Source organism: Aphelocoma coerulescens (assembly GCF_041296385.1).
Source record: "Aphelocoma coerulescens isolate FSJ_1873_10779 chromosome Z unlocalized genomic scaffold, UR_Acoe_1.0 ChrZ, whole genome shotgun sequence".
Lineage (NCBI taxonomy): Eukaryota > Metazoa > Chordata > Aves > Passeriformes > Corvidae > Aphelocoma > Aphelocoma coerulescens.
This window is the reverse complement of record NW_027184085.1, coordinates 47,658,525-47,682,276: the sequence shown is the minus strand read 5'-3', so window position 1 is coordinate 47,682,276 and position 23,752 is coordinate 47,658,525. Positions and strand designations below refer to the sequence as shown.

The following is a 23,752-nucleotide window of genomic DNA, read 5'->3' as shown; positions in this document are numbered from 1 at the left end:
CTTCTGCTGAGTTTTAAAAATGTGTGTATAAGTCTGCAGAGCAATTGCATTCCTGAAAAATGAGCTCTTGGACAGGCCTCTGAGGACCCTTTTCAAAAGGGCAGCTTTGGCAACTTTCCAAAAGCCATACAACAATTACATTCAGGTTGTCCTGGTTTAGAATTATCTAATTTCGTAGTTAGGATTATTCTGTAATTATCCTGAGTTGTTCTAAGATGGTAGAAGGATATCGTGTCTGTTCCGTATCAATTGTACATTCATAAGCATGGCAAAATAACTCTTCTGCTACATTCCTCCTACCCCCCTGCCTCAAATTCCCCTTGGTAGCATAACGTAGAATTTCCTATTTTTCTTGTAAAAAGCTTATGCTGGGATGTCAAACTGCTGCAAGCTGCTGAACATCAGTTAATTGTGTCCATGTTAGATAATGGGGATCCTTTTTTCTGTTTGTTTTTGGTAAACATTCAGGATTTTCAAGGTAAAATTCAATAGGAACTACAGAGCCTTTTACTGCTTTTGTTGTTGCTCTTGGTTTCTGATATTTTTAAAAATTGATAGCTTCCTTACGGTCAGAGTTGAAAACAGAAACTCTTACTGCTTTGGGCTGCTCTTACAAAAATGTAGTTTTTTCAGTGGGTTGCTCACTGATGCCAGATCCTTATTAGCATATCAGAGAACTCTTTTTGTCTCAGCAGCCAGCAAAATCAGATAGGCAAGTAAGAGGGTTTTCCAAACTAGTTGAAGATATCATGGTAGGACATACCTCAGAAGCTGAGAATGTGTGTGCAGAGAAGCATCAGAAGCTTTGTTAAAAAAATATGGAAATGTATATGATCTCTTAGATAAGTCAAGTATTGAAATGCCAGAAGTTCTGGTTATTACTCATTATTTGCTTGCGTTGAAAGTGGAGGAGTGTAGTTTGCTTTACATGTGACAGTAGCTGTCTGTTCTGCATCTCAGGATTGGGTTTTGGGGTTTCTTTCTCTTTTCCAAGTTGTTTCACCATGCCTATTTTGTTTCTGTTGTAGTGGGGTGCCTGCTGTGGTTGACTTTGCTGCAATGCGTGATGCTGTGAAGAGACTTGGTGGGGACCCTGAAAAAATCAATCCTATCTGTCCTGCTGATCTCGTGGTAGATCACTCCATCCAGGTTGATTTTAACAGGCAGTAAGAATTGAAAAACACTCTTTTTCTTCTTAATGGTAGTAAGTAAACTGAATCCAGTTACTGATCATCAAGTCAGTTCTGCTGGTGATACTGTTAGCATTTGTACTACAACATCCCCGACATTAAGAAATTTTTAAGTTAGACCGTTGTATCAGCTGCGGTGAGTTAGAGGGAGAATTTTACTCTATCTGGGGTGCATCTCTCAGCAGCACAAGCCTGGACTAAATGCCGATAGAAGCAGCCTCAATCCAAGCTTGTGGTTATTGTACTTTTTTTTTAATAATGCTGCATTACTACTAATTGCTCAAAAATGGCTTTTTCCCCACATTCACTTTTTTGACCCCATAGGGTTTTTGGAAAGGACAAATGAGAATATTTCCTTTCTTCCTCACTTCTCTAAGAATAGAGATGATCTACACTAGGCTCAGCTCTGAGGAACTGCTTTCTGCATCAGTGCCTCCAAGAAGAAGAGCACAAGACACTGCTTGCTATGGCCCCTATGAGTCCAGGAAAAAAACATGAGGCTACTCAGTCCTCAGCATGCTACAAAGACTCACTAGTTTTCACTAGACCCTCAGTGAAATACAGGGATCTCTATATAGAGGTCCTTCTATCCTCTAAATTACATAAATACGGGCCTACTGAACTAATCTTCCAAACAGATCCTGCAATGACATGTTTTATGGTGGTTTCCTTCTATATATTCCAGAAGTTTTTTGGTCTGCAGTTACTAATCATTATTTTTTGTCACAGCCTTATTTTATTTCTATTAGGCTCGTGAACATATGTAAGAAAGTAGAGATTTTGTCTCGCATAGAGAACATTGCCCAGATCTATGCTTCAGTTCTTTCAGGTTCTGAAGACCTAAGTTAGGCAGCTTATTGAGATGAAAAATTTGTTAACACTATCTACTTTGAAACACAGAGGCTTCAGGCAGCACTATATCATAGCGACAACCTTTTTAACTGAAGTTGCAAGATAGTTGTGTTACAGTTTTCTTTACTGCCTTGCTGATTACTTCTGATTTAGGTGTTGGAAAAGTCACATTTCTGTAATATGCAGTGTTGCTTTCCTCAGGCTACAACTTTTAGGCCTGCCAAATGCAGATTACTATTCACATTTGAAGCAGATTTCAGGTATTATCTCTTAAGATTTCTTAAGTCATTTTCATTGGTTGCCTATAGTGGTATTAAAAAGGTGCAATGGATGAGCATTCACATTAGCTCAGAAATCTACTTTCCTTTCAACCTTTGGGTATATTTGACTAGATATAAAATTCAGGTGGATATTTTTGGTTCTGACAGCTGATTATATTCACTTGCAGGCCAGACAGCTTACAAAAAAATCAGGACCTGGAATTTGAAAGGAACAAAGAAAGATTTGAATTCTTAAAGGTACTGAAAAAAAAGTCTTATTTGCATGGAGAAACATTCAGTGAATGAAAGTTCTTCTGGTGTTCATGTTGAAAATTTTTTACTCTTAATTCTTTTTGTTTCAGTGGGGCTCTCAAGCTTTTAAAAACTTGAGGATTATTCCGCCAGGCTCTGGGATCATCCACCAAGTGAATCTGGAGTACTTGGCAAGAGTGGTGATGGATCAGGATGGTTACTACTATCCAGACAGTGTGGTGGGCACTGACTCGCACACCACCATGATAGATGGCTTGGGAGTGCTTGGCTGGGGTACGTACAACAGCATATCATGAGTAGTGTCTTGGCTCAGGGAGCTGTGTTTTGGGCTCTGATGAGTTGACCTGGGCTGGTGGGTTAACCTCCACCCTATCACTTCCTCACTCCTGCTAGCACAATGTGGGAGGAGGACTGGAAGTCCAAATGCAAGATTAAACTAATGGGTAGGGACAAAGACAATTTAAGTGAAGAGGGGTGAGTGTAAGGAAAGGAGATTAAAGAAGTGATACAAAGATAGTCACCACCTCCCATCAGCACATCAAAGCCCAGCCAGTCCCTGGGCAGTGGCTACTTTGGAAAGCCCACCTCCCAGATTGATGCTGAGCATGATGTTTTATGGCGTGGAATATCTTGTTGTTCAGCCCTGGTCAGCTGTCCCAGCTGTGCCCCTCCCAATATTTTCCCCACCCCAGTTTACTTGCTAAGGGGCAGGGTGAGAAACAAAATGAACTGATACTGTGTAAGCACTGCTCAGCAATAGCTAAAACACTGGTGTGCTGTCAGCACCAGTTTGGTCACAAATCTAAAACATGGCACTATAGAGGCTGCTATGAAGAAAAGTTATCTCCATGCCAGCTAGACACAGCTGTTAGACACTAGCCTAACCCTGAATGCAAGTAATGTGATAAGGTCTCTTACAGTTATATAAGGCTTTGTAACTAAGCTCCCCTTTCTGATAACTGCCTCAGATGATTTCTGCTGCGTGTGTTGTTGGTTTTGTTTGAGTTTTTTATATATTTTTTTCTATTCTGCATTGAAATCACAGGGAGGTAGATAAGGAAAATATTAAATAAAGGAAGGGAATTGAAGTATCATTGACCATCCAATTGTTCTTGTGCCACTTGGCTACTTTAAAAGTGTTGGGTCATCAAAAAGTATTGCAAATACTGATCTATTAGGTTCAAGGTGCTGAAAATTAAATCTGAGTGAGTTAAATATGGCCAGAGAGGACATTCTGAAGAACAGGACTGTGATGTTCTAATACCAGTACTCTGCAGAATATTTGTTACAGGAATAAATATAAGTAATTTATTTTTCCTTGTAGTGGTGAACTGTGGTGCTTGAATTATTGAATAAATAAGTAACTATGGGGTGGAAGTATTTGCAGTCATCCCCCACAGTAGCAAAGACTTCAGCTGAGGCTTTATTTTCCTGTGATATGGTGATAGGAGCACTATTGAAACAGCTGTTGTGGAAATAGGGAGCACACTGTGTTTTTAAAAAATATTTTCTAGTTGTTCATGAATGTGCTTGTGAAGTTCTGAGCACCACATATGATAGGACTTTTTGTTTTTAATAATCCAGCTATACTACTGTAGCAATATTGGTTGATGGAGACTTTCTATCAAGGATGAAAGAGTTCCTGGCTTAGAATGCAAAGGTAAACAAGTTCAGTATATCTAAAATATGACATCTTTGGGATTAAACACATCTCTTATTCTATATTTGGTTGCAGCCTATGCATGGAGCCGTCATTTAGATAAGTTGTAGTGCTAAAAGCTGCTTGGAAAAGTATGACTCAGCCTCCAGAATTTGAAAAGTGTGGCTGGGCACAGTCTATAGCATATGTGCTCAAAATGCATACTCTTGGATCCAACATTTCTTTCCAGAGGCTGGTAATGCTGAACTTGGTTCATGACTGTCAGTGGTAGTCAGTCAGTTATATTGACTTACCTCACTTTTTAAAAATCGTTCAACACCCAGTGAAAGGAGCCACATGACTGGGTCTGTCACAGCATTATCTTTTAAATTAACATAAGTATATAATTTTGAATAAAAGAGATTAGAAATTATTTTTCAGAACCATTATTAGATTAAGTGGGAAAAAGGATTGGAGTAGTGATTTGGCATTCATAAGTGACTATTACAGGCAGTTTGTTCTAGCTCAGTACTCATTAAGCTAAACAAAAGGTAGAAGGAGATTTCAAAGGAGAAGATAAACATATGAGGGACTTTCTAAAGGCAGCAAGTTATAAAACTGCTTAATGGTTTGGCTGCTTAATGCCAAATTGCTAGATAATAAACATCACGGGTTTGTTAGATTGCATATGACTATAACATCTTGATACATTACCTTAATAAATTAGCAATATTAAGTAGTAGCTGGAATTCTAATAGTGAAGGTGCTTATGCAAGGGTTCCCACCTACACTTTCCCAAACCCTGTTGAAGCATAGTGGACATAAGGGAAGATATTTCTGTCTTAACAAGTAGCTTTTCTCTTAGCATTCTTTAGTAACGTTTCTTTCTTTCAAAATAACTTCTGAGTTTTCATTTGGTGGCCAACAATCATGGTCTGCTTATATTTCCCTCACAACACATCATGTTCAGTGCCTTGTCAGTGGTTCTTGGTTTAAGATATTAAATAAAACTTTCACATCTGTTATTGTGAAACCCAAGCATTCTTAGAGTAAGTTATTTAGATTCACCTAATATCCGGTCTAATAGCTTAGGAGCAAGGATGAAAATACGAAATAAAATGAAATTAAAAAGCCCAACCTTGCAGAAACAGTAGTAAGATGAGGAGTGCCTCTTAGCAGAAGACTCAGGCTGTTTGCTTTCTCTCCCCTTTCACACCCTAAATAGAGTACTCATCAGGCAGTTGACTTCATGTGTTTGTCTCTGACATTTTAGTATCTTTCTAAATAGTTGCATTGTATCCTCCTGTTGCATGCAGGTGTGGGTGGCATTGAAGCAGAAGCAGTGATGTTGGGACAGCCGATCAGCATGGTACTTCCTGAGGTGGTTGGCTATAAGCTGGTAGGAAACCCTCAGCCACTGGTAACATCCACTGACATTGTGCTCACCATTACCAAGGTAAATTACCAAGATACAATATTTTTCCATTACTACCAAGAACTAAACACATTCTGTAGGAGAGAGCCACTGTACTGACTGCTTGAGAGAACCCTGTTTGGGCTTCCACATAGTAATTTTGGACTTTTTAGAAGCTTTATCACTCTCTGTGGATTGGAATCAGCTGAGCAAGGACAATTTTCTAGGCAAATCTGTTTCCAAGAGGCCAAACAAAATACATGTTGAGATATTTTGGAATTTGGTAAATTTGGTTCTGGAGCAACAAAAGCTTTTCCTCTGCCTCAAAAATCCCCCGATGACTTGTTTTTTGAAGTCCCCACTTAAAATAAGGCAATGTAAATCCTGGAAACCAGACAGTAAGCATTGTAGTCTGATTTCTTCCATGTGCAGGTGTTTGACTCATGTCATATGTTCTTAATATGCTTACTCACTCTGTTCATTGTCACTGAATTAAGAGTATTACTGGGTCAGCATTAGTGTTGTTGGAAGTACACAAATTCATCGTGGATGCTTTCTACAGAGAGACCTTCAAATGGGGAAAGCCAGCATTTTTTTCATTATTTTATTCAGATATTGTGTGTGTTCAGTTTGACTGATGTGCAGTTGGTTCTCCCTGTTTTCCCATCTTCGTGGGTTTGCTGGCTGAAGACTCCCCACACAGTTCTCCTCCTCTTAGAACATCATGTTGAGAAAAATACAGTTCTTGTAAGATAGTCTGGTTTAAATGAGAGGAAGAGCAAGTTTTAGAAGGAATACGTCCCTATGTTGTACCTTACTACTGAAACTTTACATCTGTGTCCTCATCTTCATTATTTAGTTTACTAAAAGCTTCCTGGTTTCAAATGGCTGTAGAAATGTTCACATAACAGACTTGCTTATGTTTGACACATAACAATGACACAGGCACTGTATTTTTATAACAGCATCTTCGCCAAGTTGGAGTTGTGGGTAAATTTGTGGAGTTTTTTGGTCCTGGTGTCGCCCAGCTGTCAATTGCTGACCGAGCCACCATTGCCAATATGTGCCCAGAGTATGGAGCAACAGCTGCCTATTTCCCAGTGGATGATATTAGCATTGGGTACCTGATACAAACTGGTGAGTGTAAGAAGAGACCACAAGTTAAGGGGTAATTGACAGAAGGACTCCAGGTCTATATGGTGTTAGTGGAATTGAATCAGGTGAAGCCACCTGAGCTTCAGGTTTTTTTTTTACTGGTACTGCTTATTGAGGCTGGTTTTTGCACTTAGGATTCATGTTTAGGAAGAGCTGAGTGTTAGACTTATGGCACCTAAATGCCTGCCCAAAATCTGATCCTAGTTTGTCCAGATGACAGAAACAGGCCTAAGATTTTGTTCTGCAAAAGCCACTAAGTCTGCTCAATTGGTTTGTTTTTAGTGAATCTCTAATATTTGTCTTGAAAGAGTCTTGTAGTGCTGTTGACACTACATAGCTTGTTACGTGCTTTTTCTTGTTCTGTCAGATGGTGGTTCCTCCGTTTAACTTGCATTTTGTTTTTGCTGTATCTGGCTTTCATTTTAGGCCGTGACAAAGAGAAGGTTATGTGCACAAAAAGCTATCTTGAGGCTGTGGGAATGCTAAGAGATTTCAAGAACTCCTCTCAGGATCCAGACTTCACACAGGTTAGAAACCACTCTGTCTTCTGGCTCCTTGCTTTATGCCCTCTCTTATTTTATTGTGACAATTGTCTGTTTTTCACAGAAGAGATAATCAAGGGATTAAGAGATAGTCAAGGGATTCCTTATCCTTTGGTTTGGTCTGCACAGCTGTCTTATTTTAAGGCCCAGTGGAATGAGTCAGCTGGCTCTTAGGTGTGAAAACTTGGGTGTAGGTATAGATTGGCTCTCAATTGACCTCTAGCTGGTGGAGATTCTGCAGTTTGTTCCATGGAGCTTTGAGAAGTCCTGCCAAATTGAAGAGTGCTCTGAAGTGTAGCTATGGAGATAACGTGGATGTTTGTCTGTGTGAGACTTGTTTGCAGTTTTACACTTTTTCTGTTCAGCTGGTTATTTTACTGTGTGAATCAGGACCCTTAGAAGCCCTGTGTTGTAACCACAGAGCACACAAGTAATTTTCTATGCAAGAAAATTAAAATCTTACTCTGTGTCCAGGAAACTCAAGAATATTCCTGGTTTTCTCTACTGTAAAATTTTATTTTGTAACTTGTGTTTGGGTTTGCATGATTATTCAAAAATCTTATAGGAAGTCTTTGGAAGGATGTAGCACATTATGAAAACAAAGTTGGAATGTGGGTGAGGAATAGATTAATAGTTTGCTTTGTTTTGTGTCAGTACCAGTATTTCTTTACATAATTTTTTAACCTGCTGCTAGCATGCGAAGACAAATTAAAAAATAATTTATACGCTTAGATGCTTTAGTCACGTTTGGTTTTTTGATAGCCATACCTGTGAGCTGGCAATGTTTAAAACTAGAACTGCTCCTTTTCTTCTGATCTTCCCCTTCTCATGTGTCTTCAATAATTTCTGCAAATAAAAATGTGCATACTTAGCATTGGTTCAACAGCACAGGTAAGCATACCTGTGGCTTACCTGACTTCAACCTACCAGGCAGTGCCCAACCACTCTCTGTTTATCTTGCTTGAACAGGTTGTTGAGTTGGATCTTCATACTGTTGTTCCTTGCTGCAGTGGACCAAAAAGACCTCAGGACAAAGTTGCTGTGTCAGATATGAAGAAGGACTTTGAGACTTGTCTGGGAGCCAAGGTAGGGACTGGGAACACTTGGGCAAACAAACTAATGCATGCCTCTTAAAGCTGTCTGGTGTTCACGAGCTACGTTCTGGGGTTGTGTGTTGTTTGCCTACTGAAAAATAGATGAGGGTATTAGACTGCAGTTTTGAATGTGACAGAAGCAATAGGTAGTTCAAAATTGCAGTGTTGCTTCTCTTGCATAAAACTGTTCATATCCTATTGGAGTAGTATTTCTTTCTGATCTTAGGCCTAACATGGTTTTGACATACATTAGAGATTTCTGAACTTGCTACAAAGGGGGGTTGTTAATAGAGGGGCCAAAATACCTACTGCACTGAGTTCTGAGCTAACTACCCAGCTCTTCAGCTCTCCAAGCATTCCAAGGAGTTTATGCCCAAATTACCCACAGTGTAGTTTTGCACTAAGAATTTAATCTATTTAGCAGAGTGGAACTGCGTGTGTCTCTGTGACCCTATGATGTTGGTGGTAAAGACAGGAAACAATGACTACATTCTGCATCATCCAGTCAACAGTGGTCATTGAAAGAAGAGCTAGATTTATATTTGAATGAATATTCCTGGATACTTTCGTTTTCTAAATCACTTTGAATCCTTATGTGGTACAGTAACCATCCTTGTTAAATGCATTACAGAATTCTAGTGATGTAAATTGAGAAACCTAAACTGCAGCAGTTTCCAGCAGTTCTCAGTTTGTTACATTTTCCAAACTCCATTAGGTGATCTTGCTTTTCATGGCATGAACAGTGCTTTCTTGCTCTTTGGTTTTGGTTTTCTTCGAACAGTCACACTTTGACCTCTCAAATCAGCTCCTGGTATACATTTAAGCTGTTTGGTAATCATGACTTAAAAATCATACATGTTAAGGCTAAAATTTCAGGACTAGATTGTGTACTAAGACTATGTGTGATCAGGAATCTGGAACATACAGGAGTAGGAAGCATCTAAGCAGTCTGAAGGAGGATATGTTCATGCAGGAAGAAAATACAAATACGTTTTACTGCAAAGGCTGCCTCTTTTACCAGTAAACAGAGAAGAGGATAAACTCCAGAAAAAATAATTTTTGTCCACCATTTTGGTGGACCTGAGATGCAAGTCTTCACCATCAGACCTAAAAGCACACTCATGGATGTGACTAAAAGATGCTTCTCATTGGTGAAAAAACAGCCCAGTGTTCAATCAAAATATTGGTTAACCACTCATTTTGATTCTTATTTTCTCCTCCTACAGCAAGGATTCAAGGGGTTCCAAATTGCACCAGACCGACACAACAGCGTAGTCAAATTTAATTTTGAGGGCTGTGACTTCGAGCTTGCTCATGGTTCAGTTGTGATTGCGGCCATTACAAGCTGTACAAACACCAGTAATCCCTCAGTTATGTTGGGTGCAGGTAAGTTGTTTTGCCTAAGGTTTCTCTATGGCTCTGGATGTGTGTCCTAAAGACACTAACAACACTGATGAAATTCAACACGTACAGTCCTGGTTTTGTCATTTGGAGTGCTAAAACTGAGCTTAGTTTCTAAGGGTAGCAGAAGGACTTCTGGAAGCGGTAGCTAGAAATGTAGGTTTACAAGAATGTGTCCTTCCTGCACTGTCTTCTCTACAGGGCAAGCTGGAACTTAGTTAATAACACTTTTGACACTTTTTCAAATGCACAGAAGTTGCTATATAGAGCTAAGAAGAGGCTGTTGAAAGACAAAGCCAGAAGAGGGACTGTGAAGAATGGTCTATTGGTGTAAGTCATAAGGTGCTCTGATCTGTGAGCAGAGTACAAAAGACACATTTGGCTAGAGGTTGCCTTCTAAAGTTGTTTCAAAGAGTCTGAGGGCATGTTAGGTGTAACTAGAGGAAGCAAATTGTGTTCTCAGGGATTGAGAGCTTTCAGAGCCTTTTCATTTACATCTCAGCTGCATCCAAGAAGAGGCCAGAGGTGGGCTTGGTATTCACCACTACAGAACAGTCTGACTTGGTTGTGTAAAATTTCAGGTCAGGAGATTGTTCATTTTTAACATGACTAGTCTGGGCAGAAAATTTGTCATTCCTAATGTGTGCTTCTGGCAACAAAATAGGAATGAAGAGTGTCACCTCAAAGGGTTCAGTCTGTACTGGACAAGTTTAGCCCACTTTCCCAGGTGCTTGGCTACATGTTCACGTATTTCTTTCTCTCTTCTGCAAACGTATATATAGATGGTATCTGTCACTGCATCTGTAGGATCATCTCTGCATTAGGGCTTACTAGTCTGTCAGACTGTTCATGTGATGCAGACTTTATTCCTACAAAGGTCAGCAGGGATGTGCAATGGGCAATACAAAGGCCCTTGACCAGAGAGGATTATTTCCTGGTTAAAGTAATGTAATTTGTCTTTATTCCTGTGTGGTGCTGGGAAGCTTTTGGCTTGTCAACAGTCTCTGTCAACATTCACTTTGTGTTTGGCTTTTTGATGTGATATTTATCACCTGTTTTCAGACTAGCATCTATCTTTGGGTGCTTTACAGTACCAGCAGTTCACCCCCCTCCCAGGCACAAAAGGTCTTTTAAATTCTGGCAGCAGTTTCAAAGTCCATCATAAACTAAGACAAAAGAGGGCAAAAGAGAAACAGAGGAGAGACCTGCTTGTTTTCTTACCACTTTGAGAGGAACGGAATTGAACAAGGTGTCCCAATCCACTTGCCCTTAACAGGACAGCCAAGGCAGCATACCTCTTTCTCAGGTCCATTCTGCATAATCACAGAAATAGAGCTGTATTTCTTTCTTCCAAGGATCAAGAAGTAGGTTTTCTCCAGGCAGACTCTCTTTGCCTTGTCTATTCCCTTAGTTCTAGCTGGGTGTGTATCCTCAGTTGTGTCACCCATTCAGGACAGTTTCCTCAAGTGCTTGGCTTCCAGGCTAATGACATGCATTTTTAACCCTCTCTGAGGCAGTAGGGATACTGACCTTTCAACCATCTTGGCTTAATAGCTCTATGAGTTTAAAATGTAGAATGTGCTGCAGATACAAATGAAGTTGGTTCTTTGAGTGCATTCACTACTATGTAATGCACAGCACCCTGAAGAATGTAATCCTAAGGATCTTGGTGTATGTGCTCAGATTTGGTGGCTACTCCCACTTTTGCTGCTGTTCTGTACAGCAGCACTTAAGTTTTGACCTTGACGAGGAAGGAAAAGGTAATTGTCAGTCTCTGATAAATGTTTGTAAACAATTGTGTTGACAGCCTCTGAGATACCCATAAGAAATGCGATAATTTGGCTTTCAGGATGAGGTTTCAAATGAAAATAAATAAACATACAGTATTCCCAAATAAGTAACCAAGCTAAAAAATCCAGGATATGAACAGTTGTTTCAAACTACTGCTATATATCAAACTAAGTGGGGGCTGTGTGTCTGTGGGGATAGTGGGTATGTGCTGTAGGAACCTTGACAACCTAATCTGACTTTATAAAGGTGTTTGATTAAGGTTGCTCAGAGGAATTGAAGTTCTGGCATTTCCTTGCCAGTTTTGAGAGTTTGACTTTGCTGTCTTTTCAGAACTGATGTGAGCAGGAAGACTGAAGGAAACACTTCCAAACAGGCTGTCAAACTCTCAGTTCCTAGGATGATCATTTGTTCATGGTTTCATTTGCAAAAGTATCCAAGAGCTCCAGTTTCTGCAACTTCCTCTTCAGTAGCTAAGGAACCTCATCAATTTCAGGAATAGGACCACTTCGTTAAATTCACGTGTGTAGGCCATTTCACACAACACTTAAAAGTGTTATGGTCCAGGTTGTGTCTAGCAGAGCTGCCAGACAGCTGGCAAACATAAAACAGTTTGATGAAATCTTCCTGTCGGAGATCATGTTGGATCAAAGCACAGCTTATGTCTATTTTCTTATCTAAATGGATGTCATGTGTGAGAGGGAAAATGCAGCATGGGAATGTGAAGTTTTGCATAGTTTGCCTATCTGCTGCTTCTTTTACATTCATCCTGGGAAAGAACTGGGGAGGACTTGTTTTCTGAATATTCGTCTGTGTGCGGACAATTAATTTCAAAGGAATGAATTCAGGATAAATGTGTGTGTCTAATAGCATGTTCCATTGAAACATCTCTATGCATATTACAAATCCAGGAGTGGTAAAACAGCACTCGTGCAACAAGCTGTGGATTGTGAGATAGCTTGTTTGTGGCATTGGTGCTCTGATAGCCTTCTGCTTCTGGGGGCAGCAAGCCCTGTGCTGGCAGTTGTTTCTTCTCTGGGTTACTAGACCATGGTAAGGGGGAACTTAACGGTTCTTCCTTGCATTTTTTGTGAGACATTTGTCTTACAAATAGTGTTCTGAATTTTGAATGTCTGCTTGCTGCCCCAGTGAATGCATCTTATTGAAAGCAACTGCCATCAACTTTCTAGTGGAACAGAAATTGCAGTCTGGATCTACGGTTCAACAGAGCACTTAAGCTGGTTATTATGAAATCAGTGCTGTTGGCTCAGTGTACCATTTCATTGCTGCTGCCTTTTCTGTTCCCACTTATTTAATGGTACTTCTCTTAACATGCTTATCCACCAAACTGTCTTCACTTCCAGGAAAATCTGCAACCACCCTCTGTATTTTTCAGGATTGCTTGCTAAGAAAGCTGTTGAAGCTGGTTTGACAGTGAAGCCATACATTAAAACCAGCCTGTCCCCAGGAAGCGGGGTTGTCACTTACTATCTGAGGGAGAGTGGAGTTATGCGTTACCTTTCTCAACTAGGGTAGGAGTGCTTTTCTTGCTGTTGTCCTATGGGTGCTTCAATAAAAGCACTGTCAACATGTGATGCAATAGAATAACTATTTCTCTGTACAGCTTAAAGATATTATAGGTACCTTATGGTATGATCCTGCATGAGTGAACACATTGCTGTTGTGCTGGCTGGCTTTATACCAATGATGAAGGCCCGCTGTAGCTTCTTGAGGACTTATGTTCTTAAGCATGAGAATGGGTTATTTTCAAGACTATCATTCTGAAATAGTGTAAATTACACTATATTGTGTTACCTAGTAAGAGGAACAACATTTCCCATTCTCTGTGCACAGACAGTCACTGCAATGGTAAAAATAGAGCATTCTCAAAAATGCTGTTTTCAGCACCATTTCATTTGTTAAAGCAGTACATGTCCTGAAAGTAACCATTGCCAACTGCTGAGTGGTTAAATGTCTTGCTTCAAGATAGCTTTTTGTTCACCATTATTTTTGTGCTTTGTATAGGTTTGATGTGGTGGGTTATGGCTGCATGACATGTATTGGCAATAGTGGACCCCTACCAGAGTCTGTTGTTGAGGCCATTACACAGGTATGCAGTTTTTCCTGTGCAGCTCATTTATGTAAGTTGTTCTCTGCTGTGTGCTGTTCTGAGCTGTATTATACTGTGTGTTGACTCTTCTCAGCTCTGTACAAAGTAAATTCAGTCTGTATTCTCTTTTCTGTGGGACATGTTTTGGGATTGTTTGGAAGGAGACAATTCTGTAACTGTCCAGTCATTGTTGTTGCAGTGTAGTGAGGCTCTGCAGACTTGCTGTGTGTGTGGATTCTGCAAGCACCTCACCTATCTTTGTCTCAAACTCTGTGTTACAGGGAGACCTCGTGGCAGTGGGTGTGTTGTCTGGCAATAGGAATTTTGAAGGGCGTGTTCATCCCAACACCCGTGCTAACTACCTGGCCTCCCCGCCACTGGTGATAGCCTATGCAATTGCAGGGACCATCCGGATCGACTTTGAGAAAGAGCCTTTGGGTAAGACAGTATCAGGATGCTTCTTTTCACAGCTTATAAACGAAACTGTTTGGAATTAAGCTCTTCAGAAACATTTGTCCTAGGGAAGTGTTTTAAAGTACTGAGCACCTCTGGGAGACAGAGTATGTAATTGTTAAGAGTCAGAGCAACAAGGAGTTAATATGATGGAGAAAGAATAATGCTCAGCTGTGGCTTCCCCCTGATTCCACTGAGTGGTATTTTTGGTTTTATACAGGTGATAGTCTTTCAAGAGCTAACCTGAGTTAGTAGCTTTTCCTTGTGCAGACAACTTTAAAACATCCTTTCCAGCATAAATGATTCTATGAATTATTCTGGAAGGCCATGGGAAGTCACAAAAGAAGGATTTATGTACAGGCATTATCAAGTCTGTGGCACACTTTTTTGTCAGATCCTTGTAGGAGAAAAAAAGTATCTTGTGTTTGTTACAAGGAACACATAGCTAGAGGACACAGTGGTAAACTTTTTTCTTCTAAGTGAAAAATTTATGCAACAAATGTTACAATGCCATTTTATACAGGAATAAATGCTTCGGGGAAGAAGATTTTCCTGAAAGATATCTGGCCAACAAGAAACGAGATTCAGGCTGTTGAGCGTCAATTTGTTATTCCTGGGATGTTCAAGGAGGTCTACCAAAAAATAGAGGTGAATTAATCCTCTTGGCAGTAGTTTGATTGATGTACTATGCTATTCTGAAGACATTAAATAAGATGGTCATGATAATGAAATGAACCTTTTTCATCTATGGGTGTTGCTCTTGTTCTCACAAATATTCAAATGAGTTGGGTTTTTTTTAAGTCATCTGGATAATTAATTCATTCTTACAGACAGTCATGTTTTGAAAATTGCTCAGTTTGATATTTTTGATGTAACATGTAGATGATGCGTTTTCAACAGCCATCCCCAGCTGATACTAGAAGATAGAATATTCCAGCTTCACAAATATCCGATTTTTTTTCAGCTGACATAAAATTCATTTGCATTAACTAACGGGACTGACATCAGAAAAAAAACTTGTACCTGGTAATGTCTTCCTGCAAATCTTTCTCAAGTGTTGAAACAAAATGTTCTTATGGTTGATATGTTAGGGAAGCTTCTTAAAATTACTGAAAAATACACTCGAGAATTATAAAGTGTTACCTGTGTACATAATACAGGTTATTCTCAGAAAACAGGATAAATGTCTCTTCTTTTGTAATGAAGTGAGGATTTTCCTAAATCTTTTAATAGATAGAATCATTAAAAAAAACCTCTCAAACATAATGTATATTGTTATGTGCATTTTCCAAAGTGCTCTAAGAAATACGCAAGGCTTTTGCTGAAGTCAAATTTGTAATTTGACCTGGATTCTAAAGTAATTATGTTGCTTCTGAAGTCTTAGAAACCAGTGAAAGGATTCTGTGTGTTTTTCAGACAGTAAACAAATCTTGGAATGCCTTAGATGCTCCTTCAGATAAACTGTATACTTGGAATCCCAAGTCTACTTATATCAAGTCTCCTCCTTTCTTTGATGGTCTGGTACGTATGTTCTTTTTCTTTGAATCAAGCCAAAGTGTGCAGTGGTCTTGACTCGTATTGAAGGTGAAGTAACGCCACTCCAAGGGGCCTGAGAGGATCCATAAAAGCCTGTTGAGGCCCTGGTTCTTAAATGTTAGAATTGCATTATTGTGTTCATTTTAATACAAAGACATGAGCGAATCTCAAAATTGTAAGGATTTCCTTTCACTTCAGGGCTCTCGAAAAGTATCATTTTCCTTTTAAGTTGAAATACTTCTAAATAGTCACAAAGAAAGGGAAAAAAAAGAACAGGAAATGAAACACACAGTTCTGCCTGCTTGCATTTTGCACCAAATAGTTCCGTGTTTGGATTGCTAATTCAGTGCCATTTTAAAGTAAATGGAGATTTTAATGCATGCACATGTATAGGAATCCTGGATTTTCATGCATGTGTCACACAGAAAGCCTTGATTGGTTTTCTTGTCTCCTCTATTTTCTTCATGCGTGAACCTGCCGGCAGACAGCCGGGGCATCATGTTTGTTCAAGAACATAAACATTTTTAATAGGGTTGGGTTTTTTTCTTTCTCCTAACTTGTATAAAAAGGGAGACTTTATTTTGCAATTTCCACTTTTTTGAGAAAGGTAGAGGAATTATTTTTCATGTATTAATTGTTTTGTTTGTATTTATGATGGCTTAGACTTTGGCTCTTCAGACCCCGAAAACAATAGAAGATGCTTATGTCCTATTGAGTTTTGGGGATTCTGTGACAACTGACCACATATCTCCAGCAGGGAACATCGCAAGAAATAGTCCTGCAGCCCGTTATTTGACCAGCAGAGGGTAAGCACTGCTTCTTGTTCTTGTCATGAAGTGGGAAGAGCAAACACACCGCAACTATTATACCGTGTTACATGCACACATACCTTCTGTCTGTTCACATACGCTTGTATGCCTTAACGGCTGCCCGGACAACATCTAAATTAAGAAAGAAAAACATTTCTCTTTCTGCTGCTTCGGCAGCTCTCACTGTGTGTAAGAAGTAGAATAGAGTTCTGTACATGTGTTATCACTGTAGAGCTAAAGACCTTTTAATGGAAATAGGGGAAGAGGATGACTTACTGCAAAAACTAGCCTGTAAGTTTATTCATAAATAAGGGAATCAAGATTTGTCTCCATATCAAAACAAAATGACCATTTTCCTTAGTGCCAAAAACGGGTTTTATGTTTATTTCTTCTAGCGTGTGCAACTGGTTCATAGAGCTAGGCTCTTAGGCACTACAGAACATCCAGAAGTTAAGGTGTCACTGCAGCTGCAAAAACTGGCAAATCTATTGTGGTTGGAATCCAAACTCTTGAAAAATGTTAATTTTTTCTATAGCCAGTCTGTCAGTTTAGTACTTGGGGTTCAACTTAAGGCAAGACTAGGACTTACCAAGTTGACCTATTAGTCTGCACAGGTAATATAATGCTTTTATTCTCTGATTCAGCACTTCTTACAACTTCAGTGATGTTTTGAGCAACAGCACTGACATAAAAAAAAGTCCTAACTCATTAGACTTAATAATTTGGGGAAAAATGGATTAAAACACTGTGATATAGTGAAAACCAACTGCTGTGGACTCTTTGACCCTCCTGCTCTCAGTTACTTGAAAATCTGAATAGTCCTACACGCATTATAAAACAGATGATGTATGTCATACCTGCGGTTTGGATGTAGACCAATACAAACAGTCTAATTTTCTGTCACATTCCAGTGTATTTTTTGTTTGCTGGTTAGGCTGGAGTGTCCCCTCATTCTCATATTTCTGTTTGCAAGTGAACTTTTTTTTCTGTAGTTCTAATTTGCAGCAGAGGTTCTTGCTGCCTTTTAGCTATCTAGCACAGTGCTCTGCCTTTTTTCTAGATGCTATAATAATATAAATAACAAGGAGGATTTGCAGGCACCAGCTATTAAGAAAAAAGTCATGTTGCATCTTCTGACAATATGAATTATATCCTTGCATCACTGTCAGATACTGTTTTCTAGGGCAAGAGTTGAGAATACTATGGAAGCTGCTTTTTATGACCAAACTATAGCTATTTTTAAATTATTTCTCTTTTCTTTCAAAACGTCTGAAAAGTAGAATTATTGGTTAACTGGATGCTCCTGTCAGGGTGGGAACTATGTACATACCTGCCTCATAAACACCAGTTTATTACTTTCTTTTTTTAGAGCACAGAATGCTTTTAGTCTAAAAGCAACACAGTTTCCTTTCTTCTTTCCCTTAATAGCTTGACTCCTCGAGAGTTCAATTCTTACGGCTCCCGCAGAGGGAATGATGCTGTCATGGCCAGAGGGACATTTGCAAACATTCGCTTGGTCAACAAGTTTCTTGATAAACAAGGACCTCAGACTATCCATTTCCCTTCTGGGGAAATTGTAAGTACACATGCTGCTCTAAACTGTGGCTCACTGACAACAGACTGGATTAGCACTGGCTTTCCTTCTTACAGCTTAGGTCATTTGCTTCAGTGCCTTTTAAATAAAGCTAATTGAGAGGACAGGAGCTGACTCAGGGAAGCAGTCACATGTGCCTATGCAATGTGGTGCTTTCAGGCATATCTGTGGAGAGTAACTACTGTAAAAGCACCAGTGGAAGGTGCAGGTTTGTGTGGAGAATGAGATCAGACTAGAATGCTACAAAGTGCTGTATGGTCAATATCCTTCAAGTGCTATTTGGTGGAAGTTGTGGGCTTCAATTGTTTATGTGGGGACACTTTTTTTTCCTCCTTTCCCTGGAACTGTGCTTCCACTCGCAAAAAATTTACAAAGCGTTTGGCATTTTTATTCCAGCTGGACGTGTTTGATGCTGCAGAAAGATACAAGCAGGCTGGTCATCCTCTGATTGTGCTGGCTGGGAAGGAATATGGTGCGGGAAGTTCCAGAGACTGGGCTGCTAAAGGACCATTCCTCTTGGTGAGTGGCTACGGTAAACTAGGAGGACAGTATTTAAAGTGCATTAATTTGTCAGTAAGACTAGCTTATGACCAACATCCTGGGTAGCTCATTCTCACTTTTGGTAGCAAGAGCTATTTTGAAACCTCAGCTGCCTCCAAGAACCACAGTAGAGTTGCAAAAGCTGTTTAATATTAATAGTCTTGACTGATCTTCATCTAGAAATCCACAAGGCTACACTAGAAAGGCCAGTTTCTTTCCTTCCACTTTCCACAACCCCATAAATCATAGTTTTGCTTGCAGCAACATCCTTAAGCTCACTCAGCAAGGAAATTAGAAAGTGTAAGAGAAGAATATCAGTGAAAATTAAATTTAACATGGCTTCACTATGGGAGCCGAATAGAGATCCACATACAGTGAAATATCGGTTTCTTTCTTTGTCTGTCCAGCCTTACAGCACTGTTTACAGAACTCTGATTCAAGCTTTCTTGCCTTATTAGAAAACGTCTTATGAGAGCTGGTGCTTAAGTTTAGCTAGGCTTTTGGAGTTTTTTTTCTGGCAATGAGTTTTTGTATTAACTGTATTAACATGTAAAATGTTCAAAATCAATTAAACTGCACACTGGTGCTTATAGGAGGGTAACACCGAATTAGGGAGAGTTATGGAAATGACTAGTGGTGCCCTGCATTAGACATGTTAAAGTAGTATGCAGGATTCCTGAGAAAACACATGTAACTTTTTTGAGTCAGGCTTCTTTTAAAAGAGGTGTGAAAGTTAACATACAGCCAAGTCATCCTGGACAGTTTGCTGTCAGACAGACCTGCTGACTCCACCAGTAGATGGTAAATGAAATGGAGGGGACCACAAACGAACCAATTTTCTTTTTTTGAGTGCAGAAAGACTGTTCTGAACTATGAAATAACTCAACCTGTTGTGTATTTCCCAGGGTGTCAAGGCTGTACTTGCTGAAAGCTATGAAAGAATTCATCGAAGCAACCTGGTAGGAATGGGAGTGATTCCTCTGCAGTATTTACCTGGAGAGGATGCAGGAACTTTAGGACTCACTGGACGGGAGCGTTACACGATTATCATTCCTGAAAAACTAAAACCACAGATGAATGTCCAGATTAAGGTATGAGGCACTTAAGAGCTGAATTTTCTGAATCACTGTAATTTTACTCAAAATTAATTGTCTCTTCAAAACATATGCTGTCATGTGGAGTCAGATTCTCTCACGTAAAATAGAGGAAAGAATTGAGATGGTGAAGGAGATTAAAACAGTTATTCTAATAGGGATTAAACTGAAAGAGGGTAGAATTAGATTAGATACAAGGAGTAATTTGAGATGAGGCACTGGAACTACTGCCCAGAGAAGTTGTGGATTCCTTCTCCCTGGAAGGGTTCAAGGTCAGGTTGGATAAGGCTTTGAGCAACCTTCTCTAGTGGAATGTTCCCTGCCCATGGTAGTGAGGGTTGGAACCAGGTGATCCCTAAGGTCCCTTCCAGCCCAAACCATTCTATGATTTTCTATGATTTACTATGATGGGATATAAAAGCAGGATGCTCAAATTGTTTCATTTAACATAAAGCCATCCTGTATTTTGGACCAGTCACTCAAAATCCACTATAAATTTCTCGGTTATAAATGAAGCAGCAAATGCAATGAGACTCCATACTGTGTTTGTTATGGTTTGTTTTAAACCCCTTTCCTCTTAAGCAGCTTCCTCTAGTCTAATGTGGATAGAAGTACTGGTGCCTGTTCACTTTAGCTTTCTATCACAATTTTTTAAGATAGCAAAACATCCTAGTAGTCCTTATTTTACTATGATGTCAAGTAACATGTGCAAGGTTCTGCTGCTTGAATGGCTTTCTTTGACCCAACAGCTGGACACCGGGAAAACCTTTCATGCCATCATGAGATTTGACACTGATGTGGAGCTCACTTACTTCCACAATGGCGGCATTCTGAACTACATGATCCGGAAAATGGCATCCTAATAAAACAAAAATTAGGCGAAAAGGTCCAGGTACAAGCCTGCTTCTCGTGAGCACAATAAAACTATAGTAATCATGCATTTCAAAGTGTGAACCATAAAGTGAACAATTTTTTTTCTGTGGATTTTATTAGAGGGCTTGTTTACAATGCTGAATTTTTCTGTGTATCAGGAAACTGGACACACCCATATAAACAGCATTTATTAACTGTTTTGTATGGCAGTTGGCTTGACTTACCTTAGAATAGAGTGCAAAAGTCATTAAAACGCTGTTGGCATCTGTAGAACTGTGGCAGATCATGTGCTGATTTCATGTATTCGATCCACTTAGTTTGACTCTGAAGTTAAGTTCTATGCTCATATCAGTGATCTAGAAATTAACTGACAGTATAAAAAAAATTTTATTCCTTTCTGATTACCTGACAGTGACTTGCTTTCTTATTCAGTTAAACAGAATCTGAATCTAATACTGAAATTATTTAGCTGTTTATTAATTTTAAAAAATGTGAACTCTGTTTAAAATCCTAGCCTTTGTGGAAAGGTGGACTTATTGGGGATATTTCTAATGGATAAAATAAAATTTATTTTTAAAAATTTTGGTGGTTTCTGTCATTTTATCCTTAGTATTGGGATGTAGAACAAAACTTTGTCTTAAACTCTTCTCATTGTCCCTGTAGGAACAGAACCATCCAAGTCTTGACTTTCCATGTTGTAATTCTAGTTTCTTTGACAAGTCTGCATGAGATAGAATGAATACAAATACAGCCAGATACTGGCAGTCTTCTGTAACCTAACAGAATATTGGCATGATGTAATTCCCTCTGTTTTGTGCCCTCAAGAAGACAATCTCCAGAATTTCAAGATCCTTGCCAGCAATTTCTATGGCAGTTAGCAACCAGTAATTATATTAATGCACTCAGTGAAGTTAGTGACTGCCCAATCAACAATGCCACGTGAATATATTTACAGGGATTAAAAATCTACTCTTACTCAGAGATCAACAAGGTTATGGTACTAATTCTCACTCTTAATTGTATTTACAGCCACTGCCACAACAATTAACATAGTGGAGAAATTCTTTCAAAGTAATCTCCTAATGTGTTTTTAGTGCAGTCAGGTCTGGCTGTTTCTGGATAAAAAACAACTATTAAAATAGTTATGAAAGAAGACACTTAAGGAGGGCACAGGGATTGCACTGTACCTGCTACAGGCTATTGCTTAATTATGACAGAGCTCCTCTAGTACATCCATCAGAGGCCCACCATGATGTTGCAGGGTCTGAAGTGTCTCTCATGAGGAGACGCTGAGAGAGCCAGGACTGTTTCATCCAGTGACCAGAAGGCTCAGGAATATTTCTGCTGTTTCTGTACAAATATCTGAATGGAGGGCACAAAAGAATATGCAGCCAGGCTCTTTTTAGTGGTGCTTAATGACAGAGCGAGGAGCAGAGGGCACAAGCAGTGTGAAACACAGGATGTTCCTTGTGAACAACAGGAAACACTTTTTGACTCTGCGGGACCAAGCACTGACTGGAGGAGATTGCCAAGAGAAGTCATGGTGTTTCCATCCTCGGAGATGTTCAGATGCTGTCTGGACATTTGGACTTGTTTTGGGCAATCCCTTGGGTCACAAGATGACCTCTGAGCTCCCTCCCAACCATAGCTGTTCTGTGATTCTGTGAACAGTGACTTGTTAATGTGGTAGTAATCTTAGTAAGAAATACACAATTTCAGGCTCTTTTTTTTTTTTTTTAATCAGGTATTCTCAAAGGCCAAATAGAGTGCTGGTGTTTGTAGGTACAAAAATGCTGTTAGCGAGGATTTTCTTGCTATTTTCTAAGTCCGTGAGAGACTTTTCTCTCTCGCAGAAGAGGTAGCAGGGAATGTAAACAACCAAGACACCTGCAACCTTGAAAAGTCTTGTTTATGGTGTAGTAGAAAAATATTTTGACAATGGATGTTTTAGGATTTTAGCCAATCACCCCCAAGGGGTGGCTGGTCCTTTGTCCAATTAGACTATGAAGAAAAAGTCTATAAAAGAGTTTGTAAAATAATTAAATGAATCAATCTTGCTGCACAATTCCTGCCTGCTGGATCTTCTCTCCTCCTCCTCCCTATGGCTGCGGGACACGGTGCTATACCGTAGGAACCAGGCCTGCGGTAATATTTGGTGCTGCCCGACGTGATCTGCACTCTCTGACGTGTCCTGCTGCTGCGAGCCAAGACGAATTCCTCTAGAGGTACGCTGCTCCCCTTTGCCCCCTGGGACCAGGAGGTCCGACAGAACTGAGAAATGGCAAACAGCGGCTCACAAACCGAAGCTGCGATGCTGGTCTGGAGAGGTGTGTTTAGCATATTGCACACCTCCATTCCTGAAAACTCAGTTCGGGAATTATTAGACTGGGCTACTTTAAAAGGGATTTCCATGGACAGAGATAGTGCCCTGGACTTTGCCTTATGGCAGGAACTCAGATGCGCTGTCCGACAGGAGCTCCCGACTGGGGACTCAGCAGCGTTAGAATTATACAAAACCTGGCATTCATTATTTATCCTGCTGACAGACCTTGACTGTGATAGCAGGGCTGGCTCGCCTATCTCGGTGATGAGTGACGGAGGAATGTCCGAGGGGGGCCCCATTGACTGGGTTTCTGGGGCAAATGATAGTAGATTCGGAAAACCCCCCCCGACTCCACAGGCAGAGCCTGCGCGGCTCACCCTGCACAATCGCAGGATTCCACAGCCCCCAGGAACCCCGCGCTGCCAGAGGCGGAGGGGTCAGGGCAGCAGGAGGGCGCACAGCCTGCCTTGCCATTCGGCTGGGCAGTGGCCACGGCTTATCCAGGGCCGCAGATCAGCGGCTTAGCCACTTGGATGCCCAGAGAGGCTCCTAGCTCGGTTCCGTATGGACCTGGATCTAACTTCTTAGCCGGCGTAGCGCCAGGCGTGCCTGCCCCGGGACTCCCTGGGTGTGGTCCGCTGCCCTCCCTGGCGCTGGACTGTTCTGCGCAGTCGCAGAACCGAGCCATCGACCTTTTAATGCAGCATCTGCCGTTGCTGACAGAGCTACCGAACCTATCCCAAAGGATGGAGGACCTGCTCAGCCTGTTAGAGCGGCAGATGCCCGAGCCCGCGCCAAGCCATTGTTGAACG

General features: G+C 40.3%; 1 protein-coding gene across 2 annotated transcripts in view; it reads left to right on the top strand.

Moving 5' to 3' along the window:
* Window positions 1-21,197, top strand: part of ACO1 (aconitase 1) — a 36,042-nt gene extending 14,845 nt beyond the window's left edge. For both annotated transcript variants that reach the window (XM_069000737.1, XM_069000738.1), the window contains exons 4-21: window positions 1,029-1,166; window positions 2,491-2,560; window positions 2,665-2,848; window positions 5,531-5,670; window positions 6,594-6,765; window positions 7,210-7,310; window positions 8,295-8,411; window positions 9,646-9,805; window positions 13,005-13,140; window positions 13,634-13,718; window positions 14,000-14,156; window positions 14,695-14,819; window positions 15,588-15,692; window positions 16,371-16,513; window positions 17,945-18,092; window positions 18,507-18,629; window positions 19,556-19,741; window positions 20,494-21,197. In XM_069000737.1, the coding sequence (XP_068856838.1) occupies window positions 1,029-1,166; window positions 2,491-2,560; window positions 2,665-2,848; window positions 5,531-5,670; window positions 6,594-6,765; window positions 7,210-7,310; window positions 8,295-8,411; window positions 9,646-9,805; window positions 13,005-13,140; window positions 13,634-13,718; window positions 14,000-14,156; window positions 14,695-14,819; window positions 15,588-15,692; window positions 16,371-16,513; window positions 17,945-18,092; window positions 18,507-18,629; window positions 19,556-19,741; window positions 20,494-20,607 (2,404 nt within the window). In that variant the 3' untranslated portion in view covers window positions 20,608-21,197. The remainder of the gene's footprint in view (window positions 1-1,028; window positions 1,167-2,490; window positions 2,561-2,664; window positions 2,849-5,530; window positions 5,671-6,593; window positions 6,766-7,209; window positions 7,311-8,294; window positions 8,412-9,645; window positions 9,806-13,004; window positions 13,141-13,633; window positions 13,719-13,999; window positions 14,157-14,694; window positions 14,820-15,587; window positions 15,693-16,370; window positions 16,514-17,944; window positions 18,093-18,506; window positions 18,630-19,555; window positions 19,742-20,493) is intronic.
* The last annotated feature ends 2,555 nt before the right edge of the window (window positions 21,198-23,752 follow it).